The following is a 25,131-nucleotide window of genomic DNA, read 5'->3' as shown; positions in this document are numbered from 1 at the left end:
CGCCATGCCCTTCCGAGGACCCTCTGGAAGAACAAACAAGGAGTCCGTCTTTCGAAAAGACTCAGTCGATTCAAGGCAAACCCTAATCGCTCGAACAACATCCAGAGAATGCAATCTCACCTCCTTAGGATGTTTAGGCTTCGTGCACAACGAAGGCAAAACAATATCCTCGTTAAGATGGAATTCCGAAACTCGTTTCGGCAGAAAAGAAGGATTAGGTCGCAAGACCACCTTATCCAAATGAACAACCAGGTACGGAGACTTGCAGGACAAAGCCGCCAGTTCCGACACTCTGCGAGCCGAAGTGATCGCCACCAAAAAGGCGACCTTTTTGGACAACATAGACAACGAGATCTCCCTGATCTGTTCAAAAGGAGCACGTTGTAACACAGACAGGACTAGATTCAAGTCCCAAGGGGGCAAGGGATCCCTCCTAGGAGGAACCAGATGCCGCACACCCTGAATAAAAGTGCCAACCAAGGAGTTGGAAGCTACGGGACGTTGAAACAGAACGGCCAGCGCAGACACCTGACCCTTTATCGTAGCCAGCGCCAAACGCTGATCGACACCCGTCTGAAGGAAAGACAGCACACGGGAAACAGAGTACGTGCGGGGTGAAAACCCCCTGGACTCACACCAGGCAAAATAGGCCTTCCAAGTACGGTAATAAACCTTTCCCGAGGAAGACTTCCTCGCGTTGATCAAGGTATGAACAACCTCTGGAGAGAGACCCTTCTCCTTCAGGACCTCGGTCTCAACAGCCAGGCCGTCAAAGCCAGCGACTGTAAAGCAGGATGGTAAATCGGTCCTTGAGACAGTAGATCGTCCCGAAGAGGCAGACGCCAGGGGGCGTCGACCGCCAGATTCACGAGGTCTGCGTACCAGGACCGGCGAGGCCAGTCCGGTGCCACAAGAATCACCGTGCTGCGTTCCGAGTGTAACCTGCGAAGGAACCGGGACAGCAACTGAATCGGTGGAAACGCGTACATCAGCCTGTACTGATGCCACGGGGCCACTAACGCGTCCGACGCGTCCGCCCGAGGGTCGCGCGTCCTTGCCACGAACCTCTTCACCTTGTAGTTGAGGCGAGACGCGAACAGGTCCACATCTGGAAGACCCCACTTCGCGCACAACATCTGGAAGACAGCCGGGTGGAGAGACCATGCCCCCTGATCCAGGGTCTGGCGACTCAGATAGTCCGCCTGCCAGTTCTCCACTCCCGGAATGTGAACCGCCGTTATCGCCGGGACATGAGTCTCGGCCCAAGACAGAATGTCGGCCACTTCTCGAGCCGCTCGGGCACTCCTGGTGCCCCCTTGGTGGTTGATGTAGGCCACCGCCGTGGCATTGTCCGTCTGCACCCGAACCGGGCAGCCCTGCAGCCGGTCCGTCCAGCGATGAAGACAGAGCCTTATCGCACGCAATTCCAGAATGTTGATCGGGAGGGAAGACTCCCCCTCCGACCAGGTCCCCTGGGCGGACAGAACGCCCAGAACACCACCCCAGCCCGACAGGCTGGCATCCGTGGTGATTATCGTCCACGAGATCGGACGAAACGACTTGCCCCCGGACACCAACGGGGACTGGAGCCACCACAGGAGGTTTTCCCTGGTGCGATGACTCAACGAGATCTGAAGATCCAGAGATTGAGGTCGCCCGTCCCACTTGGACAAGATCTCCGCTTGGAGACCCCGCGTGTGAAACTGCGCGAAAGGAATCGCCTCGAAAGCCGAGACCATCAATCCCAGACATCTCATACACGTCCGCAGAGACGAGTTCGGAACGTCCCTGAGGGACCTGACTTCCTCCTGAAGAGTCCTGAGTTTGTCTTCCGGCAGGAAGACCTTCGCCTGCACCGAGTCCAGTATCATTCCCAGATAGGGAAGACGAACCGACGGACTCAGAGTCGACTTTGGAACATTTATCGTCCAACCGAACTCCTGCAGAGTTTGCATCGTGACAGACAGGTCCTTCTCCAGACCCTGACTGGTCGCAGACCGAATCAGAATGTCGTCCAGATACCCCAGGACAGAAATGCCCTGGGCTCTCAATAATGCCAGAACCGGTGCAAGCACCTTGGTGAAGACCCGCGGAGCCGAGGCGAGCCCAAAGGGCAACGCCACGAACTGGTAGTGATCCTCCGCAATGGCAAATCGAAGGTATCTCTGATGACCCTCGAATATGGGGATGTGAAGATACGCATCCTTCAAATCGATGGAGGCCATGAATTCCCCCGGAACCAGGGCAGCCACCACCGAGCGCAGGGATTCCATGCGGAACTTGCGAACCCGCACAGAGCGGTTCAGAGCTTTCAAGTCCAGAATTGGACGAACCTTGCCCTCCTTTCTGGGCACAGTGAACAGATTGGAATAAAACCCCCGAAATCTGTCCCGATGAGGCACCGGAACCACCACTCCCTGAGCCCTCAGGTCCCGCACCGCCAGGCGCAGATCCCGCAGGCGCTCTGGAGACAGTTGTAGATTTGAGGGAAAAAATCTGCTCTCTGGCCGAGAGAGAAACTCGATCTTGTAACCAGATCGAACGATTTCCAGAACCCATCTGTCCCGCACACGGGCCAACCAGGGCTGAAGAAAACCGAGCAAGCGTCCCCCCACCCCAAAACTGGGTGAGGGCGCCCCCTCAGGCCGAACTGTTATGGGCCGCAGGTCCGGATTGGCCGGACTTCTGTTTTCCAGACCAGGGCTTCTTCTGAGAGCCCTGGCCCTTGAACGGTTTGCCCTTGTAGTGCGGCCGAAAGGCACGAAAGGACCCCTGAGGGGGCCGAAAATTAGCATGCTTCTTCCCAGAAGCCCCCTTAGCCTTGGGGAAATGGGGCAAGAGAGTGCTCTTACCCCCAGTAATCCCCTTAATCAACACATCCAGGGACTCCCCAAAAAGGCGAGACCCATCATAAGGCAGATTGGCTAAGGTTTTACGTGAAGATTGGTCCACCGACCAACACTTCAACCAAACCAGGCGGCGAGACAACACCGCCACGCTGTGCACACGCGCGGCCAACGGAATCAGGTCCAGGTCCGCATCACACAGATACATGACACCCTGGTGGATCTGATCCACCATATCCAGGGTCGCCGCTGAGGCCGAATCGGCCACTAGGACGCGCCTAAGCATCTGCGTCCAACTTGCGATCGCCTGGGCCGCCATGAGAGAAGCAAACAGAGCCTTAAGCAGAGAACCCGTAACAGAATAAGTATGACGGGCAAGAGACTCCAGTCTCCTATCCGTGGCATCACGGAAAATAGGGGATCCCTCTGCCGGGATCGCAGTGGCTTTGTTCAAAACCGCAATAGCATGATCTACCGGCGGAGGCACACACCACCGTTCATCAGTGGCAGGCGAGAAAGGATAACGCAGCTTAAATTTACTTGGTACCGCAAAAGGCTTGCGCAAATCGCGCCATTGGTCCTTAACAGCGCGCTGAAAATCAGCATTGCAGGGAAAGACCTGCGGCGTCCTGCGTTTTCTCTGCGTCCCATAAGCCGCCAAGGCAGCTGGGGGACACACCTCGTCCTGCAAACGTAGCGTCTGCTTAATGGAAGCAATCAACTCATCCATGATTGCAAGCTCTTCAGGCGAGCCAGGGGGAGAATTATCAACCCCCTCAACTTCAGCCTCTACCTCAGACCCACTAGATCCAGAGAGGAGCGGGACCCCGATAGGGGGGTCCCCGCCAGAACAGCCCCATCACCTTCACCCTCAGAATCAGAGGACAGAGCAACTCTGGGCCGTTTAGTAGATTGAGCAGCCACCAGCATTTGCACCTGTGCAGCAAGGCCAGCCACAATAGTGGCCAAATCCCCCCCTGGGGGGGAAACAGCGGTCCCCTGGCTTTCCACCAAGACTGTGGGAAATTTGCCCTCCTGAGAATCCATTGCCCCTGTATGCCAGACAACCAAGGGTTAACTGCCCCCTTACAGCAAGCGCGGCAAGCGCAGCCCACCGCACCACACTCAGGCACAATGAGACCCCCACAGGGAATATACAGACTGAATACAGGCAATGGAACACAGGAATAGAAGGATAAAACCTGAGGAGACTCCGCTGCTGCTGCTGCCTCGATCGGTGCTTCCAGGAGAGAGGAAGTGATGCTGCCAGGGCGCTCCATGTAAGCCTATGGAGGCTACAAGAAAATGGCCGCCGTGCATGTAAACCATGCGGCCGGAGCGGGCGCCGGTAAAATGGCGCCGTTTGGCGCCGAAATCGCCGCTCCACAGTGCATAAAATCACACACAATATCATCCCATAATATGGATACATGTTAGATCGCCGCAGCGATCGCTGTATATGCCCCAACATGCCATTAAAAACATGCCCCACAGCACACAGCTCCTCACACTGCCCAGCCTGACATACTCAGTGTCATACAGCTCCCCCCCCCCCTTGCAGCCCACAGCATGCAGCCGAGAGATAGGGAGACAAGCAGTGCGATTAAAGGCAGGTTACACAGTCCCAGACTGAGACCCCCCCAGACAGACAGGTCCCCACATAGATACACTTACCTCACATGGCGTGGGGAACCCGCACAGGCGAACAAGCCGCTGCACATGAGGCAGGGAGAGTCGCTACTCAAGACGCACACAATGGCGGTTCAGAAACCGCACAGCGTCCGGTGAGGTAGCCACCTCACCAATCATCCCTGCACCGAACAGGGATGGGTCGTTCACCGTGCCAGGAGCGTTACCTGGCTGAACGCTCGATGGCAGACTGGGAAGCCACTGACCCACGACCTGCGACCAGGGGGATCAGCCCGAGACCCAGTCCGCATGATCCTCTTCGTCCGAAGAACTAACTAATGCTGACAAAAATAACAGCTAAGTAAAGGTAGAGAGAAAACTCAAACAAAATATCAAAAAGAAGAAAGAGTCTGGGACAAAAAGTCCCAGCACAGAGAGAGCCAGCCACTCCTGACAAGCTAGACATTAAAACTGAGATATGGTTGCAGGAAGTAGGAGGGTATTGACTGAGGGGACCACCCCTTGAGGGTGGGATATGTTAAAGCTTTATTGTTAACATATTCTGTTGCCTAGCTACTCCTTCGGAGCAAAGTCTAATACCCCATATGTGACGAATATGAAGAGGCGGCGACTGTCGGAGGACGTAAGAGAAATGTTGTTGCCTAGCAACCGGTTTAAAAGGTCCTTTTTTTTTTTTTTCATTTTATATAATAGTTTTTTTTTTTTTTTTTTTTTCTATCTTTTAGTGTACTTGTGAGACCTGAGGACTTTTTGACCCCAGATCTCACAAAAAAGAGGTCCTGTCGTGCCTATTTCTATTACGAGGAATGTTTACATTCCTTTTAATAGAAATAAAAATGATCAATTTTTTTTTTTTTTTTAAACGGTGTAAAAATAAAAAATAATAAATAAAATAAATAGTAAAAAATAAAAAAAAAATTAAAGCGCCCTGTCCCCGTGAGCTCGCGCGCAGAAGCGAACGCATACAGAAACCCCGCCCACATATGTAAACGGTGTTCAAACCACACATGTGAGGTATCGCCGCGATCGTTAGAGCAAGGGGAATAATTTGAGCCCTAGACCTCCTCTGTAACTCAAAGATGGCAACCTGTAGAAATTTTTAAATTGTCGCCTATGGGGATTTTTAAGTACCAAAGTTTGTCGCCATTCCGTGAGCGTGCGCAATTTTGAAACATGACATGTTGGGTATCTATTTACTCAGCGTAACATTATCTTTCACATTATGGAAAAAAATTGGGCTAACTTTACTGGTTTCTTATTTTTTTAATTAAAAAAAGTGAATTTTTTCCAAAAAAATTGCGTTTGGAAGACCGCTGCGCAAATACGGTGTGATAAAAAATATTGCAATAATCTCCATTTTATTCTCTAGGGTCTCTGCTAAAAAAAAAAATATATAATGTTTGGGGGTTCTAAGCAGTTTTCTAGCAAAACAACTGATTTTAGCTTGTAAACACCAAATGTCAAAAAAAGGCCTAGGCAAGTGGCTAGGATGCATGATGGTGCGCCTTGGATGTTGGGCCCCTCTATATGGCTAGGCTGTGAAAAAGTCTCACACATGTGGTATTGCCATACTCAGGAGGAGTGGCAGAATGTATTTTGGGGTGTCATTTTTGCTGTGTACATGCTATGTGTTAGGAATATCCTATAAACTGACAACTTTGTGTAAAAAAAAAAAAAAAAGTTTTCATTTTTTTCCCACATTTTCCAAAAACCTGTGGAAAAAAATGATATGTTCAAATGACCCATAATGCCTCATAGAATATACGTTGGAGTGTTTGCTTTCCAAAATGGGGTCATTTTGTGGACTTTTCCATTGTATTGGTGCTCTAGGGCCTTGAAAAGTGTGATAGGTAGTAAGAAAGTTTTATGTGTATTTATGCTCCTAGAACGCCTGAAGGTGCTTCTTGGACGTGGAGTCTCTTTTTGTGGCCAGGCTGTGTAAAAGTCTCACATATGTGGTATCGCCATACTCGGAAGGAGTAGCAGAATGTATTTTTGGGTGTCATTTTTGCTGTGTACATGCTATGTGTTAGAAATAGCTTATAAATTGACAACTTTGTGGGAAAAAAAAAAAGAAAAAAAATGTTTTTTCTTCATTTTCCCAAGAATTGTGGGGAAAATTACAACTTCAAAAAACCCACCATGCCTCTTACTAAATACCTTGGACTGTCTACTTTACAAAAAGGGGTCATTTGGGCGGTATTTGTACTGTCCTGACATTTCAGGGCCTCAAGAAAGGAGATAGGCCGTCAGTACATCTGGTGTGATCAATTTTCAGCAATTGGTACCATAGCTTCTAGACTCAATAACTTTCACACAGACTAAATAATATACACTAATTTGGGTTAATTTTACCAGAGACATATAGCAGTATACATTTTGGCCCAAATGTATGAAGAAAAATTAATTTTTTGCAAAATTTTATAATTGAAACTAAAAAAAAAGTGGTTTTTTTTCAAAATTTTTGCTCTTTTTTTGCATATATCACGAAAAAAAAACCCCAGTTGTGATCAAATACCACCAAAAGAAAGCTCTATTTGTGTGAAAAAAAATGATAAAAATTTTGTTTGGTTACAGTGTAGCATGACTGAGCAATTGTCATTCAAAGTGTGAGAGTGCTGAAAGCTGAAAATTGGTCTGGGCAGGAAGGGTGTCTAACTGCTCTGTATGGAAGTGGTTAAGAAATGGCAGTCATAAGGAACAGTGGAAGTTAAAGCAAGATCTGGAAGACCAAGAAAAATATCAGACAGAAACGCTCAGAAAGATCTGGCAGACACTGGAGTTGTGGTACACTATTCCACTATAAAGAGATACTTGTACAAATATGGTCTTCATGGAAGAGTCATCAGAAGAAAACCTCTTCTACGTCCTCACCACAAAAATCAGCGTTTGAACTTTGCAAATCAATATATAGACAAGCCTGATGCATTTTGGAAACAAGTTCTGTGGACCGATGAGGTTAAAATTTAACTTTTTGGCCGGAATGAGCAAAGTTACGTTTGGAGAAGAAGGGGCACAGAATTTAATTAAAAGAACCTCTGTCCAACTGTTAAGCATGGGGGTGGATCAATCATGCTTTGGGGTTGTATTGCAGCCAGTGGCACAGGGAACATCTCACAAGTAGAAGGAAAAATGGATTCAATAAAATTTCAGCAAATTATGGATGGTAACTTGATGCCATCTGTGAAAAAGCTGAAGTTAAAGAGAGGATGGCTTCTACAAATGGATAATGATCCTAAACACACCTCGAAATCCACAGGGGGATTACATCAAGAGGCATAAACTGAAGGTTTTGCCATGGCCTTCACAATCTCCTGACCTCAACATAATTGAAACTCTATGGATAGACCATAAAAGAGCAGTGCGTGACAGACAGCCCAGAAATCTCAAAGAACTGGAAGACTTTTGTAAGGAAGAATGGGCAAAGATACCTCAAACAAGAATTGAAAGACTCTTGGCTGGCTACAAAAAGCGTTTACAAGCTGTGATATTTGCCAAAGGGGGCAGTACAAGATATTAACTCTGCAGGGTGCCCAAACTTTTGCAGACGCCATTTTTTTTTGTTTTCTGTTATTTTGAAAGTGTAAATGATGGAAATAAAATCTAACTTTTGTTGACATATTATAAGAATGTCTAATCTGATGCCTTTGAGATTTTTCATCTTTCCTTGGCTTCTTTATGCACATTAATACAAATTTTTACCTGGGGTGCCCAAACTTTCGATACCCACTGTATGGTCAGCAATGCCAGAGAAGGAGGCACAACACTCACATATGGCTATACCTGTGTTATGGTAAAATTTAAGCCATGTGAGTTATTTGCACCAATCTTACTTAAACTTCCTTCTGCCATCATTTTGAGGGTGACTTGTTAAAGGGGACTACTCTGCTGGTTGGCATGTGCTGGAGCTGGAAGTGCCAGATCGCTGCTTGCCTGCAGCAGGGCTAAATGTAAAAAAAAAAAAACACCTGGCTGGCGCCCAGAACTGTATGTTCTGGGCGTTGGGTGATATAGTTTGCACATCCCTGTGAAAGGAATGTCAGGGCACAGCACTTCTAGCCCCCATCCACAAACCAAACAGTGGAAGGCATGTGGACCATCCCCAGTAGGTCACAGGCACAAGGCAGAAAGGCAGCATCACAGCCTGTCCATCACTAGGCCACCATATACTTTTTTTTTTCATTCAACCCAACAACAGGTTTAACAAAAAAAACTAACAGCTCAGGTCTGAGCCGTTGTACTTACAATCCAATGTTAGTACAGCGATCTCCCCTGCTGAGCTATTGTGTTCTGATAGGGGGACAGCCATTGGCTGAGAGTGCTGATTTTATAGCATACTCATCTGACAGAAGCTGGCCCAGCTGCCATACGCACGGGTCGAAATGGCGGCCAGTTTTTATTGAGCTGGTCGATGTTGTCCGGCACTCGGCCCATGTGTACGGGGCTTGATGGTGTGATGGGCAGCGGCTTACTAGGGAAGGACAGTGCAGCAAGGTGGGTGCGATAGGAGATCCAGTGACCAAGAGTAACATATGCCCCCCCCTTAGGCCCCTTTCACACGGGTGCCTACGCTAAGCAGAATCCGCTTGCTCAGTGGGGATCTCTCTGCTGAACCCCGCTTGGCAGGTGGATGACAGGTCCTGTCCGCTCTGCAGACGCAGACACAGCCCATTCTCCTCTATGGGGCAATCGGATGGAAACGGACCGTCTGTTCCTTTCCATCTGATGCCATCCAATCCGATTCACTGGACGAATGGAAAATAGAACCACTATACGTCTGTTTTTGACGGACAGGATCGGATGGCGGCGGGTTGCCACTCCATAGAGACTGAAGGGTCCAATCAGGTCCGCCTGAAAAACTGACAGGCGGACCTGATCAGAAATACAAAACAAAGATATAAAGCAGCTACTCACAAACAAACGTGAAAGTCAAACATATCAGTTCCATAAGGTAGCATCATTGCAGAAGTCCGATATCTCATGAAAGGAGAGGGCTGACGCGTTTCGAGGCCGTGCCTCTTCCACAGGCTCTGAGGAAGAGGCACGGCCTCGAAACGCGTCAGCCCTCTCCTTTCATGAGATATCGGACTTCTGCAATGATGCTACCTTATGGAACGGATATGTTTGACTTTCATGTTTGTTTGTGAGTAGCTGATTTATATCTTTTTATTTTCAATAAACTCGCTGAGGATATTGCGCTAGGCTGGTGCGCCCTTTCTTTGTTTTGTATTTCAGTGTTTTGGTCGACCGCCCCGGTCGTAGGGGGCAGCAAAGCCCAGCCATAGTGGATGCCAAGTTTGAGTATAAGTTCCAGGATTGAGGCAGCCTGAGGACCAGGTTCCGAGAGCAGGAGTAGGGTGCTGAACAGCACTAATCTTTTTCTGGGACCTGATCAGAAAGCCTGTGCGAAAGGGGCCGTCGGCTGTGTGGCTGTGGCATGGCAGGGCAGGGAAAAGTGGGTAGTGCTAGGTGTACAAGTGAGTGTTGGTGCTGCTATTACCAAGTCTAATAAAAGTCAAGTTTAATATATTTAGAAGTGTTATGTGAAAGCTTACGCCTATGGCTGCTGCCCTCACGCTGAACCACCACTGTGGGTGGGGTCCTTGTATGTGGGTTTATGCTGATTAGGCGCTGCCTTGACTGTATGGGTTGGTTAACACAGTATATATTGAAAATACAATTTACAAAGGATGCAATGTCCAAAAAGTACAATGTTCAATCAAAACAATACAATAGTGCAATATTAAATGTAATTGTGCAAAAGTACAGTGTGGAAGTGACTGCTGTGCTACTATACAAATCATAAATGTCATGTGCAGTACATTGGTGCACTGTGCTAAATGCAAATACCAAAAATTCTATGAATAAATAAAAAAATAAAAAATATAAGCTATTTTTGTGAATAGACGTGCACAACCCCCACTCAGGAAAGTAGTGAAAATTGTCCATGTTGGAAAATAAATCCGTTCATATATGACCCTTTGTAGCTGTAAAAAATTCAAAGTGCCATGCAGTTCATTAGGTGCTGCCATTCAGTTGTGGTAAGGTTCACTAGGGCTTGTGACCGGATCCCCGTGGTCTCAAAGTGGCCCCTTCTGGGCAGGGAGAAGATGAAAAATAATATATATTTTTTTTAAATATTTAAAAAAAAAAAACAAACAAACAACCACACTCCCTGCACACTTACCTTTAAGCAAACGGTGCCAGATGAAGTTTGCAAAAACTTCCGTCTCTTCTCTTGGGAAGGAGATGGACGGGTATTGAGAACAGGCAGTGGAAACAGCGCTGTTAGTGACTGCTTGTCAAACTCCTGGCCACCACAAGAGGGCGCCAGTTCCCCGTTGGAAGCGTCTCACTGAAGGAGGCCGAAAAGCCGAAGGCCTCAATTATCGGACGGCGCAGTAGTTTGCGCACTTGTGGAGGGGCGGGGGGTGCAAAGGGAAAGGACATCTCCCGCAGTGCACCCCATGAGCCAGGTCGCTAATTCTAGTCGCCAATGTGACCTGGTGCCTGTGGTTTGTCGAACCCCGACACAAAAATTATCTACGTCACTGGTTAACAAATTCTAAAAAAAATAAAACTTTAATGCAATTAGCATTTAAAAATGAATAAACCTCAAGTGCGTTATGTTCTTCGTATTGTAAAATAAATTTCACATGCATTTATGATGATGGTTTTTTTTTTAAAGCGGTTGTAAACCCTTGGTTAAAAAAAAAAAAAAAAAAACCTGCAAGACAAAAGGCATAATGGGCTAGTATGCATCGCATACTAGCCCATTATGTGTAACTTACCTTAGAACGAAGCCCCGACACGGACCCCCGGACACCGCTGCGGGCGCTGCCATGATCCCTCGCCGTCTCTTCCGGGTTCGGCGGCTCTGGCGCGGTGACTGGCCGGAAGAGACGGCTCCGGCGCGATGATTGGCCGGAGCCGCGATGACCTCACTCCCACGCATGCGCGCAGGAGTGATTTTTCCGGCAAGCTCCCGGCAAATTAATTGACGGTCCCCCCAGACCTTCAGAGCGCATGCGCCGCTCGCGAGAGCGGCTGCATGCACTGTAAATATCTCCTAAACCATGCCGGTTTAGGAGATATTATTTGTACCTACAGGTAAGCCTTATTATAGGCTTACCTGTAGGTAAAAGTGTCAAAAAGCGGGATACTACCGCTTTAATATTACAAGCCTGTGTCCATGGGCTTAAGCTCATGGAATCAAGTTTGAGATTCTGAGGTCATTCAAAATTCATTGAGAGATGCATTTGACCTCCTTCTGACCTGTTGTAAGCAGGTTCTGCATTTCCATAGACTTTTTTGGAATGCAGAATCCATTTGACCAGGACAAAAGCTGATCAACACAAGTCCTAATGCATTTTTCCCAAACTTGGCTTGAGCTATTTGTAGGCTACTATGATCACTAATGCCCATCAAATTTAATAAGTACACAAGTTCTAGTCTTACCCTCTTGTCCAGAGTCCTCTCCCGAACAAAATTAAGAAGATGATCATTGACAAGCAGGAGGTCTTTCTTTGCAGCAGTTACTATAGATACGATGACATCATGCCTGATGGCTTCTTCTGGGTCATGGGATCTTACTTTTAGATATTCTGAAAGAGAACCCATGGTTTACCAAGCTTGAAAACTGATCAACAGAATGTATACTAGTAAATTATTATGTAATCTGATGCTCCAACAGTTCAGCTAACTTCAATTCAACACTTCATTCCACAGATTCAGGCACTATTCACATACCTGTTAAGTCTTTAGCCAAATCAGGGTGGTTCATTAAGCAGTGGCTGGCAAACTTCACACATTCCAAGCGGATTGGCACATGTATGTCATTGAATCTGTTAAATTCAAAAATGAATTAAAGCTTTAGATGTGTGTTTTGAGCGCACACACACACACGTACATATATACATTACACAAACCCATAAAGTGCCTTGCGAAAGTATTCGGCCCCCTTGAACTTTTCGACCTTTAGCCACATTTCAGGCTTCAAACATAAAGATATAAAACTGTAATTTTTTGTGAAGAATCAACAACAAGTGGGACACAATCATGAAGTGGAACGAAATTTATTGGATATTTCAAACTTTTTTTAACAAATAAAAAACAGAGAAATTGGGTGTGCAAAATTATTCAGCCCTCTTAAGTTAATACTTTGTAGCACCACCTTTTGCTGCGATTACAGCTGTAAGTTGCTTGGGGTATGTCTCTATCAGTTTTGCACATCGAGAGACTGAAATTTTTGCCCATTCCTTCTTGCAAAACAGCTCGAGCTCAGTGAGGTTGGATGGAAAGCGTTTGTGAACAGCAGTTTTCAGTTCTTTCCACAGATTCTCGATTGGATTCAGGTCTGGACTTTGACTTGGCCATTCTAACACCTGGATATGTTTAATTTGTGAACCATTAGATTTTGCTTTATGTTTTGGATCATTGTCTTGTTGGAAGACAAATCTCCGTCCCAGTCTCAGGTTTTTTGCAGACTCCATCAGGTTTTCTTCCAGAATGGTCCTGTATTTGGCTCCATCCATCTTCCCATCAATTTTAACCATCTTCCCTGTCCCTGCTGAAGAAAAGCAGGCCCAAACCATGATGCTGCCACCACCATGTTTGACAGTGGGGATGGTGTGTTCAGGGTGATGAGCTATGTTGCTTTTACGCCAAACATAACGTTTTGCATTGTTGCCAAAATTTCGATTTTGGTTTCATCTGACCAGAGCACCTTCTTCCACAGGTTTGGTGTGTCTCCCAGGTGGCTTGTGGCAAACTTTAAACAACACTTTTTATGGATATCTTTAAGAAATGGCTTTCTTCTTGCCACTCTTCCATAAAGGCCAGATTTGTGCAGTATACGACTGATTGTTGTCCTATGGACAGAGTCTCCGAACTCAGCTGTAGATCTCTGCAGTTCATCCAGAGTGATCATGGGCCTCTTGGCTGCATCTCTGATCAGTCTTCCCCTTGTCACCACCGGTCACCACCTTCCTTTTGCCAGACCCTGTTTTTTTTTTGTCTCATTCTGACACCTACAATTTGGCTGTTGGTGCAGACAGGGACTGCAGCTCAGTAGGAGTGTGTGCTGTCTTGCACTCCTGGTGGATCCTTTAGTGGGGATGGAGATGTGGGGGTACTTCTACCCAGCTCTAGCTGCCTGACAGTCTAAGCAAAGCAATGTTCACCAGGCTCCAGCTTCTCTTCTAGTACAGAGCCGCAGTTAGAATTGGCTAAAGAGTCTTGTGATTTTTGCCTTCATTCCAGCAGCCAGCAGGAGTGCATGACAGGGCAAATCTCGGCATATACAGTTTGGCAAAAAAGTATTTAGTCAGCCACCAATTGTGCAAGTTCTCCCACTTAAAAAGATTAGAGAGGCCTGTAATTTTCATCATAGGTATACTTCAACTATGAGAGACACAATGAGAAGAAAAAAAATCCAGAAAATCACATTGTCTGATTTTTAAAGAATTTGCAAGTTACGGTGGAAAATAAGTATTTGGTCAATAACAAAAGTTCATCTCAATACTTTGTTATATACCCTTTGTTGGCAATAACAGAGGTCAAACGTTTTCTGTAAGTCTTCACAAGGTTTTCACACACTGTTGCTGGTATTTTAGCCCATTCCTCCATGCAGATCTCCTCTAGAGCAGTGATGTTTTGGGGCTGTCGCTGGGCAACACAGACATTCAACTCCCTCCAAGGGTTTTCTATAGGGTTGAGATCTGGAGACCGGCTAGGCACTCCAGGACCTTGAAATGCTTCTTATGAAGCCACTCCTTCATTGCCTGGGCGGTGTGTTTGGGAACATTGTCATGCTGAAAGACCCAGCCACGTTTCATCTTCAATGCCCTTGCTTACAAAATGAGGTTGAAGGATTGTAAGAGGTGCATTAAAAGACAGCCAGCCCCCAGTCTGATGTACTCACCCTCCAGTCTGTCACCAACCAAATAAACCTGTCTCTTGGTACAAAGAACAGGTGTTTAGTTGACACACATTTGCAAACGCATGTGAAAGCTGCAGAGCCACTTCACGGCACCCTGTTATATCTGCAGTCCTACACTCTTAATTTAGTGTCCTCACACTGGAGGCACATGGCTGCTAATGGGTGGATGGGGGAACAGGTGAGAGGGAGACAGCCCAACCTCCCCCAACCCATCCCCATGCACAATTGGGTGTTGTCTTAAAAACTCAAATAATTAGGTTATAACCATGGTGCAAACTGGAAAAGACCAGCTGAAAAGCATTACACCTCCATCCCCTTGGTGGATGCAGCATATAGATAGGAAGGGATTTTATGTATGAGGCATGGCCTGTAAAGCACACTGCCTTTGAAATCCCTAATTTCCTTTTGGGACTTTTATGTGAGACAAGCAGGTCATGCTATTGGTCTCCATCCCTGTATACGGAAAACACTAAGGTCAAATCAAAACTGCATCCACCAAAAACGCACGAAAATCGCACGGTGGGACTTTATATGAGGCACCAAGCTGTAAGCAAGGCGTCTCCATCCCTGATTGCTTAAACAATTGGACTGAAGTGGCTCTGCAGCTTTCACATGCGTTTGCAAATGTGTGTCAACTAAACCCCTGTTCTTTGTACCAAGAGACAGGTTTATTTGGTTGGTGACAGACTGGAGGGTGAGTACATCAGACTGGGGGCTGGCTGACTTTCATGCACCTCTTACAATCCTTCAACCTCATTTTGTATTTTGTTATAGGGATGGAGACGCTGGGCAACACCAGCTTGAGTCTCATATAAAGTCCCACCTAGTCCAATTTGTTTGATGGAAGGAGGTTTTCACTCAAAATCTCATGATACATGGCCCCATTCATTCTTACCTTTGCACGGATCAGTCGTCCTGATCCCTTTGCAGAAAAACAGCCCCAAAGCACGATGTTTCCACCCCCATGCTTCACAGGAGGTATGGTGTTCTTTGGATGCAACTCAGCATTCTTTCTCCTCCAAACACAAGGAGTTGAGTTTTTACCAAAAAGTTCTACTTTGGTTTCATCTGACCATATGACATTCTCCCAATCCTCTTCTGGATCATCCAAATGCTCTTTAGCAAACTTCAGACGGGCCTGGACAAGTACTGGCTTAAGCAGGGGGACATGTCCGGCACTGCAGGATTTTAGTCCCTGGCGGCGTAGTGTGTTACTGATGGTAGCCTTTGTTACTTTGGTCCCAGCTCTCTGCAGGCCATTCACTAGTGTGGTTCTGGGATTTTTGCTCACAGTTTTGTGATCATTTTGACCCCATGGGGTGAGATCTTGCGTGGAGCCCCAGATCGAGGGAGATTATCAGTGGTCTTGTATGTCTTTCATTTTCTAATAATTGCTCCCACATTTGATTTCTTCACACCAAGCTGCTTGCCTATTGCAGATTCAGGCTTCCCAGCCTGGTGAAGGTCTACAATTTTGTTTCTGGTGTCCTTCGACAGCTCTTTGGTCTTAGCCATAGTGGAGTTTGGAGTGTGACTGTTTGAGGTTTTGGACAGGTGTTTTTTATACTGATAACAAGTTCAAACAGGTGCCATTAATACAGGTAATGAGTTGAGGACAGAGGAGCCTCTTAAAGAAGAAGTTACAGGACTAGGAGAGCCAGAAATCTTGCTTGTTTGTAGGTGACTAAATACTTATTTTACCGTGGAATTTACCAATTCATTGGAAATCCTACAATGTGATTTGCAGGATTCTGCCCGCCCCCCCCCCCCATTCTGTCTCTCATAGTGTACCCATGATGAAAATTAAAGGCCTCCCTCACATCTTTTTAAGTGGGAGAACTTGCCCAATTGGTGGCTGACTAAATACTTTTTTGCCCAACTGTATGCTGTTTTTGGGCTGTGCAAACCCAGACCTGCATCAATGCAGTGGAGCCCCGATTACATGCAGAAATCCCATCCGGAGCTAGAGAAGGGGAGAGGAGCTCAGTGTTTAGCACAAAGCTTTGCCAAATACACACAGAAGCCTCCTGAAGAAACCAGGATCAGCTGAACTGCAGCGTACATAGTGGGTTAGCAGGGAAGCATGCAACCCACTGCTGGGATGTTGTGTCTGTGCAGCTCATACTTTAACATTCTCCTCCTGAACTCTTATTATCAATTGCTGGGGCAGCACACTGCCCTTATCCTGAAAACATTTATCTGCTGTCTGCCAATCTCAGTACTGGTTCAGTGATTGTGATTATTTCATGGATACCCAGTTTGAAATTGCTTGTTGCAAGTTTTTATCCATTCTGATAGGTGTGTGCATTCACAAAATGAGTCACTGTGCAAAAAAAGTCTGCTCCAGGGACTTTACATTAAAAATGACAATTGAAAATATGCAGAGAACTGAATTTTTAACCAATAGGAACCTTTAAGATTTCAATGTGTAGCTTTGGGGAAACCTTAAACAAGAATTTGATTAGTTGCTTTGTGATACAACTGCAATCATCATTTTTCTCTTTTCTTTGGTTTTAATGCATTAGCTCTATAGATTCTTATGGTAATAAGTCATGCATTTTAGATGTTATCAACAAACATGTAGTGTTCAGCTTGAGATGCAAATAACCCGTGTGGTAATGCTTAAAAACCTTATAGTTATACATGTAAATAATGGCAGTCATATTTGATCTTGACATATGAAAGCTCTTAAAAAAATTAGTGTAAAATTATTTTTTTTTAAAGCACCTACATATTTATTTTAGCACATAAATTTAAAAAGAAAGAAAGAGGCTGAGTAATTGTTTGACTTTCACTCAAATGAAAGTATTTTAAATCCTAATGTCAGCAAGGCAAGAACATTGTCTGGTGGGGGAATACAAATTGAGGTCAGCAGGGAACCTGTGGCATACAAACACAGCATAAAATATTTTTATAAAACGATGACACAGCACTGTGGGGATTTTATGCATATTGGCTCTGCTCTATATACTGTATAGAAGCCTTGGATAAAGATTCAATTACCTCCCCAAGTAGCACTGCCAAAGCGGCTTATTTTGAGAAGCCAGTTCGGAATCCTTTGCTCCAAACATTTTTGCAAGAAGTTTCACCACCTGCAGTCGTTCTTCATTGTCGTTACTCTACAGAGATAAGAAACAGACAACAGGCTCTTCATACAGGACATAATTTGGTCATCAGATACACAAAGATAAACTAGGCAACAAAATCAGCTAGTCAACCTGACAGATGCAATGCACCAAGTCTGAAGAATCACACCAACATATGCAAAATGTTAAGAACTAGACTGAAGTGTAGAGGATATTACAGATGCAGTATTAATCAGAAGAGTGCAGAGGGTAAAACAGCAGACAATTTGGAATGCACAGCGTAGGACAGTGGGCAGTATGTGCAGGAGAGGAGTGACGAGGATAGGACATGGGGCGGTACATGCAATAGAGATGTGCAGAGGATAGGATTGCAGTGGACAGGAAATACAAACACAAAAATGATAACCGCGCTTAGTGAAATGTCTAAGCCGCAACTTCCAGTGAGACAACACAATAGACAGTATAAATATATATAAGTTGCGCTAAAGATAAGTGATAAATAAAAAATATATATAAATAAAATCACATATGAACACGACAAAAAATTATATTGATACTTAAAATTGACATGCATGTGTTACAAATAATACAAAAGGATTGTGTATATAAATGGGAAAAAAAAATTTCTGTGCATAAAGTGCATATGAATAATTATTATTCCAGTGCAAGGGATGAAAACAAAAAATGCAAAGTGACAAGAGTTAATAGTTCACTCTATTGTCACTTTGCATTTTTTGTTTTCATCACTTGCACTGGCATAATATTCATTAATATGCACTTTATGCACAGATATTTTTTGTTTTTTTATTTATACACCCAATCCTTTTGTATTATTTGTAACACATGCATGTAAATTTTAAGTATTAATATAATTTTTAGTCACGTTCATGTGTGATTTTATTTATATATATTTTTTATATTACTTTATCTTTAGCGCAACTTATATATAATTATAGTGGACAGGAAATTCAGGGTGCCAAGGAGTGATGTGTCAGTAAGGGTCACAAAGTTGGAACCCCATTTTTATGAAATGTACCAAAACAGAATTGTGTGAATGGGCCATAATACTATCCAAATTCTACAGCTTCTCTGCTTTCAGAAATATATGATCTGGGAGGTTTGTGTCTCCAGACTAAAACCTATGCTTTATTCTGGAAAACTAAAATAGATGCTCTATTAAAAGGAGCATGTCAGAATACAAATATGGGAGCGGTTAATGTGGAATTGCCTTTTAGGGGCATCCTAATTTGCTACACAGCAAATGGTAGTGATGGACCATCAAAAACCATGCACATACTAGTGCTGCAACGATGCGTCGACGTAATCGAAATACGTTGACGTGCGTAAAAGGCGTGACCAGTGATGTAAGTAACTGCGTTTAAGTAAACGGCGTTACTTAACGCAGTTACTTTTGAGGGTAACGAGTAATCTAACTGACTACTCGTTCTATCCCTGTAACGTCGCTGCCGCTACTTTCGGCTGCGTTACTGCAATTACATCTACCGCCACTAGATGGCAGTAGATGTAATTGCAATTCCCCCTCTCCTCTATGACCGCTGTCTGCAGTACAGGAAAGAGAAGAGGAGGAGACTCAGACAAAGTCAGGGATCGATCAGCAATGTGTCCCTGCCTGCACTTTGCCTTGAATGCCTTCTCTGGGGAAAAGATCTATTATCCTCCCTCCGTCCACGGCCGGCACTCAGCTCTGCTCTCAACTCATCCTGCGAGAGACAGAGACTGCAAGTATGAAGCTGCCTGTGTGAGTGTGACAGGCTGACAGTTGGCTCAGCTATTCAGAGGAGAGGAGGCAGCTGCTTTCCAGACAGTTCAACAGTCCAGACAGAAGGAGGACGTGCAACAAGTGCTTACAACAGGTGTGTGCTTGGGGGGTGGCTTTGACATGCGAGGGGGGGGGGGGCACTGTCTCTGGCTGCAGCACCAGCACATACATGGCATGGGGACTGTCTCTGACTGCAGCACATACATCATGTATGTGCTGCAGTCAGAGACAGTGCCCTACCCTCCCCCCATGCCATGTATGTTCTGCACTGCAGTCAGACTCAGTGCCCTCCCCCCCATACCATGACAAAGTGGGATATATGGGGAACCCTGCCTGGCCTGCTCTAAAGGGGAATCTATGGGGGAGCTTTGGGGACGCTGGCCTGCTCTAAAGATGGATCTATGGCGACCCTGTTCTAAAGAGGGATCTGTCCCTTATAGATGCCCTTTAGAACTCAGTTCCCCTAGATCCCCTTTAAAACAGGCCCTGGGGCCACAATAGATCCCCCTTTGGAGCAGGGTCCCCATAGATCCCCCTTTAGAGCAGGGTCCCCATAGATCCCCCTTTAGAGCAGGGTCCCCATAGATCCCCCTTTAGAGCAGGGTCCCCATAGATCCCCCTTTAGAGCAGGGTCCCCATAGATCCCCCTTTAGAGCAGGGTCCCCATAGATCCCCCTTTAGAGCAGGGTCCCCATAGATCCCCCTTTAGAGCAGGGTCCCCATAGATCCCCCTTTAGAGCAGGGTCCCCATAGATCCCCCTTTAGAACAGGGTCCCCATAGATCCCCCTTTAGAGCAGGGTCCCCATAGATCCCCCTTTACAGTAGGGTCCCCATAGATCCCCTTTAGAGAAGGGTTCCCATAGATCCCCTTTAGAGAAGGGTTCCCATAGATCCCCCTTTAGAGCAGGGTCCCCATAAATCCCCTTTAGAGTAGGGTCCCCATAAATCCCCCTTTAGAGTAGGGTCCCCATAGATCCCCTTTAGAGCAGGGTCCCCATAAATCCCCCTTTAGAGCAGGGTCCCCATAGATTCCCCCTTTAGACAAGGGTTCCCATAGATCCCCCTTAGAAAGGGTTCCTCATAGATCCCCCTTGAGAGCAGGGTCCTCATAAATTCCCCTTTAGAGCAGGGTACCCATAGATCCCCCTTTAGAGAAGGGTCCCCATAGAACCACCCTTAGAAAAGAGTCCTCATAAATCCCCCTTTAGAGCAGGGCCCCCATAGATCCATGGGGACCCTGCTCTAAAGGGGGGTCTATGGGGACCCCTCCCTAAAGGGGGATCTATGAGGAGCATGGCCTGCTCTAAAGGGGATCTTTGGGGACCCTGCTCTTAAGGGGGATCTATGGGGACCCTGGCCTGTTCTAAAGGGGGATCTATGGGGACCCTGCTCTAAAGGGGGATTGATGATGACCCTGGCCTGCTCTAAAGTGGGATCTATGGGGATCCTGCTATAGTGTCCCAGTACCAGTGTGCCACACCACCACCACACTGCTACCACCATTTCAGGCAGCAGGTACCAAAAAACAAAACAAAATACAGTTACTCCCAGTCAGGAGGACACAGACCCCCACAGTGTGCCACACCGAAACCACTATTAAAGATCTTATAGAACGTAATTGCATTATAGAATAGTAAAAAAAGTCGCAGTTACTTTTCTGAGTAACTAATTACTTTTTCAATGTGGTTAGCTGAGTCAGTAACTCAATTACTTTTTGGGAGAAGTAATTTGTAACTATAACTAATTACTTTTTTAAAGTAAGATGTGCAACACTGGGCATGACGTCACACGCCCCCTGCTCGCATTGCCGGCCGGGCCGCTGCAGGCTGCACTGCCCCGCCCCCGGCCCCCGCTGCGCTCCAGTCCAGAGTGTCCGTCTCTTCTACGTCAGCCGCTGTGAGCGGCATGATGTCCCGGGGCGGCTGCGCCTGCGCGGCGGTGCATCAACTGAGCTGACTCTCTGTGGCTGCAGACTGCCACCAAGGCCGATGATCCCTCCCACTGTCCCACACAGATGAGACGTCACGCTCCACTCCAGCATGTGATCGCAGATGAGCCTGAGGGGTCTGCACTGGGAGGGGGGGGCTTACTAAGTGGTCTTTACTAGGTGGGAGGGCTTACTGAGGGGTCTGTACTAGGTGGGAGGGCATACTGAGGGGACTATACTGGGAGGGGACTTACTGAGAAGTCTGTACTGGGAGGGGGGGCTTACTGAGGAGTCTGTACTAGGTGGGAGGGCTTACTGAGGGGTCTGTACTGGGAGGGGGCTTACTGAGGGGTCTGTACCGGGAGGGGGCTTACTGAGGGGTCTGTACCGGGAGGGGGCCTACTGAGGGGTCTGTACTAGGTGGGAGGGCTTACTGAGGGGACTGTACTAGGTGGGAGGGCTTACTGAGGGGTCTGTACTAGGTGGGAGGGCTTACTGAGGGGTCTGTACTAGGTGGGAGGGCTTACTGAGGGGTCTGTACTTGGAGGGGGCTTACTGAGGGGTCTGTACTTTGTTATTCAAAGGATTAATTAGCTAATCAAAAAAAGAACACTTAATTAAGCAAAAAAAAATAAAATAAAAATAATCCTTAGATTAGTCGACTAATCGTAAAAATAATCGCTAGATTAGCCGACAGACAAAATAATCGTTAGTTGCAGCCCTAGCACATACCAGTTATTCCAACACTTAACATGTGTATGTTCTAGGGCACTGACTCATGTAATTAACAAGTAAAAAAGACAGCCCGCCAGAGACTAGGCAAAAGCAGCTTGCTTTAATCCTGCATTTGAGAGCAAACTGAGATGCTACTGAGATCATGCACAATTTAAGGACAGTTGCATTTGACCAGCTGTTAAAATTCTTCTGGAAAGGGGGAAAAAAGGAATTTAGACTGATCTATAAATTCCATACCTTAGAGTACAGAACAGGACACAGGCTGAATATTCATAGACCCTGGGTTACTTTTATATTAATCATACAGTACAGCATAAAGCCTTGATAGTCAGACATCAGAACATCTCAAAGCAATGAAACAGAGGGGTGAGCAATTAAGTAAATAGAACAATATGAACAGGGCCAAAAAAAAAAAAAAATTGAAAAAACAAAAGAGTCAAAAGACCCACATTAGAGGGCAGCTGAAAGAACATTGTAGCTGAAGTCTGCGTTGACAGATGCCTGGAAATCATACTCGTAAAAATTTAGAGAACGTATAAACCGAAGACCGGGTTGCAAGCCTGAAAAGAGCTGGGCAACAGATGCTTGTCATCTGAAAGCTTAGGAAACACCAAACGATCAGGTGGAGAGAGCACATAAAAACAGAATTTTTGAACTTACCGTAAAATTATTTTCTCAGAGTCCTCTGACAGACGCAGCTCTCCATAGTTTCTTCACCAATGGGTAATGCGCCATCTACAGGAGTAGACTAGGTAGTGAAACTTTTTAGAAACTTTTCACCTGACACGCCTATAGGGGCTGTCCCTCATGACATTACCCCAGACACACCGTGCTCACTAATCAGTTTCGTAGCAAGCAGTGAAGGAAAACACAACCAACCCCAAAATAGAGGGACGGGAGCTGCGTCTATAAGAAGACTCAGAGAAAAGAATTTTACAGTAAGTTCTTCCAAAAATTCTATTTTCTCTTACGTACTCTGACAGACGCAGCTCTCCATAGTTTTTTCACCAATGGGACGTCCCATAGCAGTGTAGGCATGAGGGGTGGGAAGAACGCAACCAACAACTGTTAACATTTCAGCAAGGCTAGAGAAAACATAGCCAACAGGGCAACAGAAGCTCAACCCCAACAGGAGCTTACCCCAAAACAAAAATTCACCCCTGAAAGAGAACAGCAAATCTCTTCCGCAAACAGCAGCCCGCAAAACCTTGCGGCCAAAGGAAGCATGCGAGGATGCCAGCAAATCAATTTTGTAGAATTTTGTAAAAAAAAGTGTGTACAGACGACCAGGTCGCCGCCTTACACACCTGAGCCACCGAAGCCTGATGGTGGTATGGTTACAGCAGACGCAGCCAAACCCTTACGAGATCCCTCAGAAAGAATCAGGCGTCCAAAAGGATTCCGTGCTAAACAGGTAAACCCTGATCGCCCGAACCACATCCAGCGAATGGAGGCAAATTCTTTAGGATGCTTGGGCTTCGCACAGAGCGAAAGCAAAACAATGTCTTCATTGAGGTGGAAAGCTGACACCACCTCAGGGAGAAAAGATTGGTTAGGTCGCAGAACAACCTTATCCCTATGAACGACCAGATAAGGCGAACAGCAAGACAGAGCCGCCAACTCAGACACCCTGCGAGCAGAGGTGATAGCCACCAGAAAGGCAACTTTCTGAGATAAAGGCAGACAGATTTCTCTGATATTTTCAAAGGGAGGCTGTTGCAGAACGAACAAAACCAAATTCAGATCCCACGGAGGCAAAGGGGACCTCCCCGAAGGTCGACCGAAGCCACCACGACAGCTCCAACCTCGTGAGACGGCTTAGACATATCATCCTGTCCAAAGACTGCGGATCCTTGTTCCATTTGGCAAGGATCTCCGCTTGTAGAGGTCTTGTGTGAATCTGGGCAAACGGGACCGCCTCGAAGGCCAACACCATCAGCCTCAGGGACCTCATGCAGGTCCGCAGGGAGAAGAGATCGTTATCCATAAGAACCCTGACCTCGCCCTGCAAAGTCTGAAGTTTTTCCTGTGGGAGAAAAACCTTTGCTTGAGCGGAGTCCAAGACCATGCCCAGATAATTCAGACGTAATGACGGGGTCAGTGCAGATTTATGGAAGTTGATGGTCCACCCAAACTCCTGGAGCGTCTGAAACGCGACGGTCAGATCGCCTGACAGAGTGGCACACGAGCTCGCCCTTAAAAGGAGATCGTCCAGATAACCGAGGACCGCAATCCCCCTCTTGCGCAGCAGAGCCAGCACCGGGCCAAAACCTTGGTGAAGACCCTGGGAGCGGAAGCTAGACCAAAGGGTAATGCCACAAATTGAAAATGCTCCTCCGCCACAGCGAAACGGAGATACCGCTGATGACCCTCCTAAATAGGGATGTGCAGATACGCTCCACCACCAGCGTGTGCTTAATAAGCCGCCATTGCTCATTCACGGTATCGTGAAATTCCTCGGGGGAAGGAAAAACCTGACCCGACTTCTGGGCTTTGCGGGAGCTGAAGACAACCCGCTTTACTGACTGTGTGGGCTCATCATCTATATGCAAAGTCTCCCTGACTGAGCGAACCAGTGCTTCCACCAAAGCGTGTTCCCGCGCTGCAGCTGAGGACTCCTCCTCGTTGTCTGACTGTGAGGGCTGGGATCCCTCAGGGAGGGCACTGTCCGTGGCAACCACATCAGTCTCTGATTCAGAGGACTGAGAGGGCATCGGCCGTTTTTGGATAGTAACTTGTTTCATCACAAGATCGACTTTGGACCCCAGAGTTTCTATGGCTGCCGACAGAGGCACTAAGGAAGGCAATCCGGAAGGTCTGGACGCACAAATAAGATCAGAGTGGAAGTTTTTACCTTGGGACTCCATGTTTGGCAAGATAGAAAAAAAAAAACAAGAGTACACTGGCCCTTTAAATTAGCGATTGCGGTCTGCACCGCTATACCATGCCAATGCTGGAGTCCCCTTTTAATCTAGCAGAATCCTGATAGGAGCTAAGTGTGTCCGAGGAAAGGACTAAATACCCCCTTACTGTGCCAGAAACTGGAGCAGCTACCGCTCTGCACGCTGTCTGCAGCAAGTGAAACCTCTTGGAGGAAGTGACCATATATCACTAGAGGCCAAACCCCCTGAGCCACAATAACATGGTGCCATAGGAAAGTATAGGA

The 25,131-nt window shown here is 46.5% G+C and overlaps 1 protein-coding gene across 1 annotated transcript in view; it reads right to left on the bottom strand.

Moving 5' to 3' along the window:
* PDS5B (PDS5 cohesin associated factor B) overlaps nt 1-25,131 on the bottom strand; it is a 354,701-nt gene that overhangs the window by 222,965 nt on the left and 106,605 nt on the right. The window contains exons 9-11 of the mRNA XM_082246014.1: nt 17,440-17,555; nt 12,246-12,340; nt 11,955-12,100 (exon numbers count right to left, since the gene is read on the bottom strand). Of these exons, the coding sequence (XP_082102140.1) occupies nt 11,955-12,100; nt 12,246-12,340; nt 17,440-17,555 (357 nt within the window). The remainder of the gene's footprint in view (nt 1-11,954; nt 12,101-12,245; nt 12,341-17,439; nt 17,556-25,131) is intronic.

Source organism: Pelophylax lessonae, assembly GCF_965119305.1.
Source record: "Pelophylax lessonae genome assembly, chromosome: 2".
NCBI classification, from domain to species: domain Eukaryota; kingdom Metazoa; phylum Chordata; class Amphibia; order Anura; family Ranidae; genus Pelophylax; species Pelophylax lessonae.
This window is presented reverse-complemented; position numbering and strand designations above follow the sequence as displayed.